General features: G+C 39.3%; 1 protein-coding gene and 2 non-coding genes across 3 annotated transcripts; 2 read left to right on the top strand and 1 right to left on the bottom strand.

Moving 5' to 3' along the window:
- Positions 1-3,511: 3,511 nt before the first annotated feature.
- On the bottom strand, positions 3,512-7,402 carry LOC113096697 (myeloid-associated differentiation marker homolog). Its single transcript, XM_026262110.1, has one exon. The coding sequence runs from the start codon at positions 5,975-5,977 to the stop codon at positions 5,096-5,098; it is 882 nt and encodes a 293-aa protein (XP_026117895.1). The 5' UTR covers positions 5,978-7,402; the 3' UTR covers positions 3,512-5,095.
- A 1,112-nt stretch (positions 7,403-8,514) lies between these two features.
- trnae-cuc (transfer RNA glutamic acid (anticodon CUC)) lies at positions 8,515-8,586 on the top strand. Its single transcript has one exon. It is a non-coding gene; the product is annotated as a tRNA-Glu (tRNA).
- A 424-nt stretch (positions 8,587-9,010) lies between these two features.
- On the top strand, positions 9,011-9,082 carry trnae-cuc (transfer RNA glutamic acid (anticodon CUC)). The gene has a single exon. It is a non-coding gene; the product is annotated as a tRNA-Glu (tRNA).
- Positions 9,083-10,142: the final 1,060 nt, after the last annotated feature.

Below are 10,142 nucleotides of genomic sequence, written 5' to 3'. Positions count from 1 at the left end.
GTCTCTCAAGGTAACACTGTCGTTCTGACTGTGATTGATCGATTCTCCAAAGCCTGCCGCCTTATTCCCCTGCCCAAACTGCCTACTGCTCTGCAAACTGCTGAACTACTCTGTAACTGGGTCTTCCGTCTCTACGGACTACCTGAAGATATCGTCTCCGATAGAGGCCCTCAGTTCACGTCTCGTCTCTGGAAAGCCTTCTTCCAAGCCCTCGATGTAAACGTGAGCCTGACCTCCGGTTACCACCCTCAATCCAACGGTCAGGTCGAAAGACTCAATCAGGAACTCACCCGGTTCCTGAGATCATACTGTAGTTCCAACCAAGAAGATTGGGCCCGGTACCTCCTTTGGGCTGAGTACGCACAGAACTCTCTGGTCAAGCCAGCTACTGGAATCACCCCCTTTAAATGCATCCTAGGCTATCAACCCCCCATGTTTCCCTGGTCCGGGGAACCCACCGACGTACCCGCCGTCACGGACTGGCTGCAACGTAGTGAGGAGACTTGGAACCAAGCCCATGTACACCTTCAATGAGCCATCCGTCATCAAAAGGAACATGCTGACCACCGTCGGCGTCCTGGGCCTGTATACCAACCAGGTCAATGGGTGTGGCTCTCTACCCGAGATCTCCGTCTTCGACTACCCTGCAAGAAGTTGAGTCCAAGGTACGTGGGTCCATTCAAAATCACACATCAGATCACTCCTGTTTCATTCCGTCTTGCATTACCTGACACCTATCGCATTTCTCCCACGTTTCATGTATCTTTGCTCAAGCCCGCTGTTGCCCCTGGAGAAGAGGGAGAGGGGAGGTCCCGTGAGCAGAGTCCCCAGCCCGTCCAGATTGAGACTGAGGAAACTTACCAGGTGCGAGAACTTCTTAACTCCAGACGTCGGGGACGCATCCTGCAGTATCTGGTCGACTGGGAGGGGTACGGTCCGGAGGAACAATCCTGGGTCAATGCTGACGACATACTAGACCCCAACCTCATCACTGAGTTTCATCGGTTACATCCGGAGAGACCGGCCCCTCGACCACGCGGTTGACCCCGACGTCGTCTACCATCTCGCGCCAGGAGTCGCTCGCAGGGAGGGGGCTCTGTCACGGAGACGAACCCCGTGATTCCCCCTACTGGCCAGCAGAGGGCTCCATCTCCGGAATATTGACACTCACGCACTCACTCAAAACTACACTTCCCATCTACCCCGTGCATTGGACTCTGATCACCACACAGGTGCAGCTCATGAGTACTGCTATATAAGCTGCACAACCACATCAGTTTAACGCGAAGTCTTGTTTTGCTCCGGCTGACATTTCCAAGCGTTATTTCCCGTGTTTGATTTCCTGTTTACCAGTTCTGTTTGTCTATCGTCTCTTGAACCATTGCTGCCTGCCTCTTGACCTTGGATTGTTTATTGGACTCTGAATATTGCTTGCTACCCCGATCTTTTGCCTGTGTTTGACGACGATTCTGGTTATCTCTACTATTGTGTTTGCTGGTTCTGATCCCTGCCTGTACGACCACGAGTTATTCATTAAAGCCTGCAAAATGGATTCCCCGTCTAGTGATGATTCGTTACAAGTATAAGTTTATTCCATTGATTGGAAGACTATAATTCACAGCATTTTCATTTATTCATTTTCGATTTTTATTTGTTCCTTTGAATATCTGGATACAGAATAAATCATTTCTGATTTTTGCTGACCGACTATAGGCAGGAATAAAACAGAAGTAAAAAATAAAAAAAGACAAATGCAGAAAAAGATGATAATTACATGTTAATACTCGGAAGCGAAATAAATAAAAAATGTATGGTTAAACACTTTTTTTCACAATGACTTGATACTAACATGAGGATGATGTCATTATTAGGGTTTTAGTAATAGAGTGAAACAATTTTTTAAGATAGGCTGTTTTAAATTTGATTTGGATAACTGTAGTTATGTTTCTATGGTCTGTGTTTGAATGTAAAAAATGCCATAAATGTTCTGTCGTCAGGAAAATTATATTCTTATAATATTAGGGACTACAATGGAAATAAGTATTTTTACTTTATTGTGTTATCTTTGACAAAGCAGTGCAATGCATTTGTATTGTCACTTTTTATGTCTAATAAACTCAAACTCAGACATCACTGTTTTCTCCAGAACTGCTTTATAGCCAAATTAAAATAATAATTAAATGATGATCTTTACAACGGAACTGAATTAACAAAGACACTATTTTCTTGAACTCTATGAACTCTATTCGCATTATTGAATCATATTTTCCTGTTGATCACCATAAGGTTTGTACTGTAAATTACAGACTACAGCTCAATGACTTTTGATACTTTTGGTCGTACAAATATTTTTGATTAATTTGGTCTGCGTAATTTAACATATTTATCTGCTTTTACATGGTGAACATTCTCAATCAAATGTATTGCCATCTCAAAGTTGCAAACGATTGTCCTGATCAAGGCATCATACACCGAATGAGCTTCGTGTGCGGCGTCCAATCCAATGACAAACCCTACAGCTGCTCCTACAAACGGAAACAGTAGAAGAAAGAGAACCAGGAAAACTGGCCAGGCGCCTAATGGACACAGATGTTCAAACTTTGTGATTTGGATCCACCAATAAAAACCAGAGTTGAAAACAACAGACTGTAAAGGCCAGACTTCCACCGATCACTATCCCTGCCATCGCTCCTACAATGTCATGAGATGGTTTGGCTGTTAAAAGAAGACACATGTTATTAGCCAATTGCTAATGTTCCCCATTCATCCTGAGTTTTACTTATTGATAATGTACTGTAACAGCAGACTCAGTATAGGTGACACTTCATCATACCTGCCATTGTCCTTGTCTGATGGTGAACACTGAAATAATGGAAATATAGAGATTTTTCATAACACAGAAGCTTCTTTGTTTGCATAATTGGTGTCCATAAATGTGTCTTATCACTCATCGTTGTCATGTTATAGACCCTATTCAGCAAAATACACTCTGCAAACCACAAAAATGTAAATGTAAGCCAACGACATCATGAAAATAACACAATAAGTAAATCTGAAAGAATATAGACACAACTTACAGTGATCTGAGCTCTCAGTCTTCTGCTGTCATGTGTTAAATATCAAGAGACTGCGGTGAGGGGAGTTAGATAAGTTTACATATATACATTTTGTCAACACTTTCACAAACATGCTGTAGAACTGGTGGAAACTGGCCTGGGCAGGGTTTCCAGAAAGCAGTTTTTGTGCCATGGGTGAAGTTTATGTGGAAATCTGTAGATGCAGATAACCGTAACTTTTAGTCCCAACACATTTATTTGGCCAATACAGTAAATATAGTGGCCAAAAGTGATCTACGGAGGGGATTTTTGCACAATATTTGCTTTTAATAACACTAGTTTCAGTTAAACAATAAAAATATACGGAGTAGGAGTATGTTCTATTGGGGGAAAAAATAAGACACTACATTTGGTTTAAATGACAGTTATTTGGCAATAAAGCAATTTCCAACATATCATGGAATATGGGATTTATTGCAACAACAACAACAAATGCATAGTATAACAAAGAGCATACTGAAAATGTAAATGCATTTATATCAATACAAATAATAAATGTAACCTGCTATTAATATTTAGTTTGTTTCTCCATTGTTTTTGATTACAGAAGCCATTCTTTTAGCTGATATGTCATGATTCACTTCTTTCAGTCCTCCTGAAGGTCTTCCCAAAGTTGAGCATCATAAGAAGACCTGCATGACTTACAACAGTTCGGCTTAAAAAATTTCCCAAAAAAATATTAATCTACAACATGTTGGCCATAAAATATTAATTTTGTCTGCTGTAATATGATCTTTATCTGTGTCTTTATCTATAATGCATCTGTGTGATTTGTCAGAGAGGAAAAACCCCTTCACACATCTGATGCTCAGTAATCAAAAAGGTTGTCCATAGGTTTCCTACAGCAGAATTTGTTTTAGTATTTAATCTAAAGTTCCAGGATTTTGATGTTATTGTGACATGTATAAAAGAGATTAATTTATTTTTAATTAATACATATTTCCATTTGGTTCCACCTGGTGATGGCTTTATATCTAAAGTGCATTAGTAATATTTATCTCGATGCTCCCTCTTGTGGCCTTTTCTTCACCCTACTGAAATTATGCATTTTAAATTCGAATGTTAGTACAAAATACAATTTTAGTTTTTCAGCGATTTCATACACATGCAGAGACAAATTCAAAATGGCCATGTTACTGTGGTCCAATTCCACACATTCAATTTAAAGACTTTTGGCCCTGTCTGCCTTCCACAACACTTACAGGTGACAAACATGGGTACTGAAAGCACACAGTTCTTCAGATTAAAAGTTTGTCAGTTTATTAAGCACCCCCCAAAAAGGCACGAGGTATATATTTGTTAACTGTTAGTTGCAATGGGTGTTTTGTGTAATTCACTGTATGTTGATGATAATGCAATGGAGAGAGCACGTTTAATGTGCACTTCTCAAACTGAGTTTTGTTTAGCTCTTATGTTTTTTTTTTGTTTTTTTTTGAGTGATAAAGTAAGCAATAAACTTAATAAAACATCAGTTAAGGCAGTAACACATCATTCAAGTGAGGTCCATACACTTACGAAAGTTACAAAAGTTATTTAGTCAAGAATAGTGTGCGATCTTTTGCTATTTGATTAACATTAAAGTGCAGACAGCAGCGCTAGGATTACACAACAGACATTATACAGCTCAGTGCCTTCAGTTAATTCATAAACCCTCGGTTTGTTAAATCAGCCTTTTCTTTATATGGCCGATATGCCAATGGTTGGATATTGAGGAAAAATCAGCCGATAATTATCGGTGGCCGATACATCGGTGCATCACTACACTCTCAGAAATAAAGGTACAAAAGCTGTCACTGGGGCATTACCTTTTCAAAAGGCACATTTTGTACCTAATGGGTCCATAAAGTGTACATATTAGTACCTAATAGGAACAAAAGTGTGCCTTTTGAAAATGTACCACCCCAGTGACAGCTTTTGTACCTTTATTTCTGAGTGTGTAGATTTCATCAATGTTCAGGAAACAATGACTGTTTGCTCTCTCACTCCCTGACAAGCAGCATTCGGACAGAATACACCAGATCTGTGAGGTAGATCAGGAAGTTAAGAGCGGTGAGAACGGCTACGACCACCAGTTTATCCCACGGACACAAACCGTGACTGTTTCGGCAGTAGTCCGGTCGGCTTGAGCTTCTCGAAAAACGGCTGTCAAAATTAAAGACCGGCCAAATGATAGTGGCAGTGAGGTACATGACGGCCGCCAACAGACTGTAGAAGGAGAGGAAGCGGTCGAATGACATCCACCCGGTGCATCCAGCGCCGCACATCACCACGATGGCCGCCGAAATCATGAAACAGATGCAGTACACAGCCATGCACCACTTCAGAGCCCAGTGACTGTCATACGAGACGGGGTCGCTCACAAACACGAATATGACACTGGCCACAAACGTCTCGCAAACCTTCACCAGGCCAGGGACCTTCACCATGTACTGGGTGGCGAATTCAGCCAGTTGTGCTCGTGTCAGACTCACCTCGATGAAATAAGCCACGGTGGCCAGGCAGGAGGAGACAGAGGAGGCGATCCGGTGGTCTCGCACCTCGTCCTGCCTCGCTTCACCCTTCAGGAAGTACAGTGGGAAGATGATAGACGCTGACAGGCAAAAAGGCAAGGCATAGCAGGCGAAAGCACCAGGGAAGTCGATCCAGGACACAGTGGCACGAGACTGGAGACCCATGAGCTCCACCACCAAAACCAGCAGCGTCCCGGCGAAGCTGAAAGCCCAGCAGAAGATGCTCCAGTCGGCCACGCCGCCGGTGATCAACCCTCCATAAGATACCGCGCTAAACGCCACACAAGTGAACACCAGAGCGGAAAAACGCACCCATGTGACACGGGAAGTCTTCAAGACCAGCTGAAGCATGATTGGAGAAGTTATTGGATGAACGATGTGTGTCCTTCTGGTGACTCTGCAAATAAAAAAGAGAAGCAGAAGAACCTTCTGGATCAACAAGGCACGCTATATGCTAAGAGCAGCGTTTCAGCCGTTTGTTTGAACATGTGTCCCGTTTAGGAGGTCGACACTTTACCAAGGAACTATGTGGCATGTTTGCTGCACTGCATTGGTTTTATTAAAATGTGCAGCGTGCATTCATGCCTTCGTTACAAAACCATTACGTACTAATCCAGAAAACAAAACAAAACATGAGAGATGTGCACTGAGTGGTTTTATTTACTCAGACGCATGGTGTTCCAAACCTGTACAAATGCTTTTCTTTTCTGCTGAACTCAAGAGAAAATATTTCCAATGTTGGTAACCAAACAGTTCCTGGTAGCCATTTACTTACATTGTATTTTCCATACTACTGCAGTCAATGGCTACCAGCAACTATTTGGCAAATAACTAAGTACAAATTGAGGGTGAGTAAATGACGACAGAATTTTAATTTCAGGGTGAACTACCCCATTAATAGCTCAGGGAAACAACAGAAGCAACACGGGTCTGAAAATACTTACTGTAACACACTCCTTCTCTGATTTAATGAACAAGATGACTTTTAAAGCAAAAGCTCACAAAACAAATCATATTGTTTCTTACTCATCCAACTTTAGTCTGTGGAACCCAGTGGAGTTAAGTGTTATTCACACCGAAGGTAACAAATAAATATACAGTTTTAATAATTGTTTTGATTCTGTGAGAATCACAGTTCACACTTCAGCTAAAACAACCAAACTGCTCTCAATGGAACTTGGCTGTAAAGGACCAAATTTTAATTGTACAAGTTAATCATGTGCTCTTCCCATCTAAGCCAGCAGACAAGACACAACTACGGGTCACTTGATTATAAGGCTTAGGCTACTACCAATTTTTGATGCAAGGGGCCAGCAAAAAAATAAACACAAGTTTTCAAAGCCTTTTAAACCGACTTTAACTATATTACATGCTTTTTTACTGAGTTATTTAGATTACAAACTTGATTACATTTTACTGAAGCACTGTGTCCCCCATCTATCTAGCAGGTAACAGTGTTATGGACCAACTGAGAATCGTGATGAGGAATGTGTTTACGTTTTATTCCAGCCGATTAGTCAAAAGCGCCTGCAAACCTGCAATTACCACACTGTGTTGTTTCCTCAATACTAATGCATGAGACGGTTTAAGGGTCATTTTTAACATGATTTGACGTGGTGATATTGTACACAAACCACACACACGTTATCTTGGCACATTCACTTCTATGGGAAATGAGAATCCCTCAAATAAACTTGTATTTCATGTGTAATTCACTTCTATATACACTGAGTAAAATAGCGTTATTTAGCAGTCTGTTATTTGCACTGTGCAAATAGCGATATATTTTATTTACGCTATTTATAAATAGCAGTGTGTTTGCATTTAAGTGTTGATAAGCAGGTAGGCTATATAAAAAGTATGCAGTAGTTAAAATGAAAATATATATAAAAAAAAACATTGGCGGGAAAAAAATCTCATTATGTCATTTTTTTAATTTGCATTAATATACTATATATATATATCAAGAAATCAAGTGATACAGACTTACTCTGTGATAGTTTTTTTTTCCGCTTTATTCTAGTTGAATGTATCATAAAGGAGATTCGAGCCCCTCTTTGTCTCACTTCAGTGCTCCACACCCATTTCCCCAAATTCACTGCCTTTCTTTCCTTCTCCATCTGACCAGAGAAGGGGGTGTAGGAATGTGAATGTGACCAAACTGTTTAAAATAGCTGGACTAAGATATATAACTTGAAATATATTTCTTTAGCCTATACTCACATTATCCTGACCATAAAATGTTTCACCCCCCCCCCCCCCCCCCCAAAAAAAAAAAGATTGACTGTTTCAACGGCTTACTAATGACAATATTATTATGACAAAATATTATATAATAATATTTGGATATTCATGTACGGGACGAAATTGGGGATTAAACCGGTTACGTAAATAACGTTACATATTGAGGGCATGGTGCTAAACAACTTGGACAACAATAATAGGACTGTGCACTGACATATTATGAGAATAATAATATAATAATAATAATAACCTTTATTTTCTATAGCGCCTTTAAATGTACATCTCAAAGCGCTGTACAGAAACGATTAAAACAACAAAGAAGAAAGAAAATACAGCACACAAAAAGACGTAATACACTGTAAAATAAACATAAAGGACAATAGATCAATTAAAAGCAAACCTAAAAAAATGAGTTTTAAGCTGTGATTTGAAAATACCAAAAGATTTAGCTTGCCTAATCTCAATCGGTAGAGAATTCCAAAGTTTTGGAGCTAATGAAGAAAATGAATAAAGGGGAGAACACTCCGTTTAGACAATCTAATGATATAAGAGTAGCCGAATCATGGTAAAAACAGGATGTATCCTGCGCCCATAAATCAGGAGTGACTGGTCATGTGTTCAGTTATGAGATACGCACACAGCGCTCCCTGGTGGTCTAGTGGTTAGGATTCGGCGCTCTCACCGCCGCGGCCCGGGTTCGATTCCCGGTCAGGGAACAGTTCCTTTTTACAGTCGATAGAAAACAAAATATCTATTTCTTCTTGTATTAAGAATCAAGGGTTACTGAAATGGATTAGCGTGAATACATTGATTGTCATTGTGCTAATTACGAACACACAGTGCATTTATATCACTTGTTTAAGTTATTTAATTGTAAAAAAAAAAGGGGGCCCCAAGCAGCCGCTTAGTTCGCTTATGCCTCGGGCCGGTGTTCTGTCGATTTGTCCTACGCTGTCAGATTTTCCTACCTCCCACTAAAACAGTGGATAGTACAATTCCGCAACGAAAAATGCTACTGTAAAGTTATGGTTTATTAACGTATACACCTACCACAACCCTACCGGCCCTGAAAATCAGGATCTTACGCGTTCACATCAATAGACAGGTCATTTCGAGTTCTAGCGCACGCGCACACAACGCTCCCTGGTGGTCTAGTGGTTAGGATTCGGCGCTCTCACCGCCGCGGCCCGGGTTCGATTCCCGGTCAGGGAACAGTTGCTTTTTACAGTGGCTGGAAAACAAAATATGTGTTTCTTCTTGTTTTATGAATCAATGGTTACTGAAATGGATTAGCTGGAAATTGAATACATTGATTTGATTTGTTACTGTGAGATTTACGAACACACATCCAAAATAGAAGCTACATGTGTTTACTGAAAAATGCAAACAGTCAGATTTTTTATTATTATTATTATTTTTTAACCATGTACAACAACTACAAATGTATGCATACTGCAAGAGGTGTTACCAAAACTAAATAGGTAAATTTAGAATTTACGAGTTGTGTTCTTTTAGTATCAGTGAGAGATAATATTGTTTTTGTCCATATTTTTAATTAGATGATTTTCTGATTTCATGTTTAAATTTACTTGTTAATTTTGTTAAGCTTTTGTCATTATTGTTTTTAGTTTTAGTTGTTTTTAAGTATGTTTAGAACTAAATTAAAATGAGAATTGAGGCCTCGGAAATTAACTATTTTTTTTTTCTTCTTTTTTTCTTCTCTATTTTCTAGTTGAGATTTATTTTATTCAGTAAGAAAATTTTCTTATAGTTTTGGTTTTAGCTTTAATTAACTATAATAACTGAAAATAAAAATGACTGAGCAGATCCATTATATGCATAGCTTGTTTAAAATGTTTAAAATATATGTCATCTTTCATCAACATTCACACATGAATATGATACTTTCCTAGTAAAATTATATATATATATATATATATGTTGTGGGTTCGAATCTCGATCAAATAAGATCTCTTCATCTGGAAAGTATCTGCTGTGTCTCTAAAATGTCAGTTTTAGATGGATTATAAATCATAAACATATTACAGACATCTTCTAAACGTCTATTTGACATCTGATTGAAAATGCCTTTTGTATCTATTATTTTTATACACTAAAAAAATAGGTCTTGCAGATGTAATGCAGACGTCAAACAGATGTGATGTACGTGTAAACACATCAAGTAGTTAATTTTCGGAATCTGACGTAATCCAGATCAGATGTAATCAGTCACTGATCTAAAAACCTGATTCTCCTTGTTCATCCAGTTTGA

The sequence above is a fragment of the Carassius auratus genome, unplaced genomic scaffold, assembly GCF_003368295.1.
Source record: "Carassius auratus strain Wakin unplaced genomic scaffold, ASM336829v1 scaf_tig00216014, whole genome shotgun sequence".
Lineage (NCBI taxonomy): Eukaryota > Metazoa > Chordata > Actinopteri > Cypriniformes > Cyprinidae > Carassius > Carassius auratus.
This window is presented reverse-complemented; position numbering and strand designations above follow the sequence as displayed.

Bases quoted from the DNA above. Each gene is read 5' to 3' on its own strand.
- LOC113096697 (XM_026262110.1), bottom strand. From the start codon at position 5,977: ATGCTTCAGCTGGTCTTGAAGACTTCCCGTGTCACATGGGTGCGTTTT.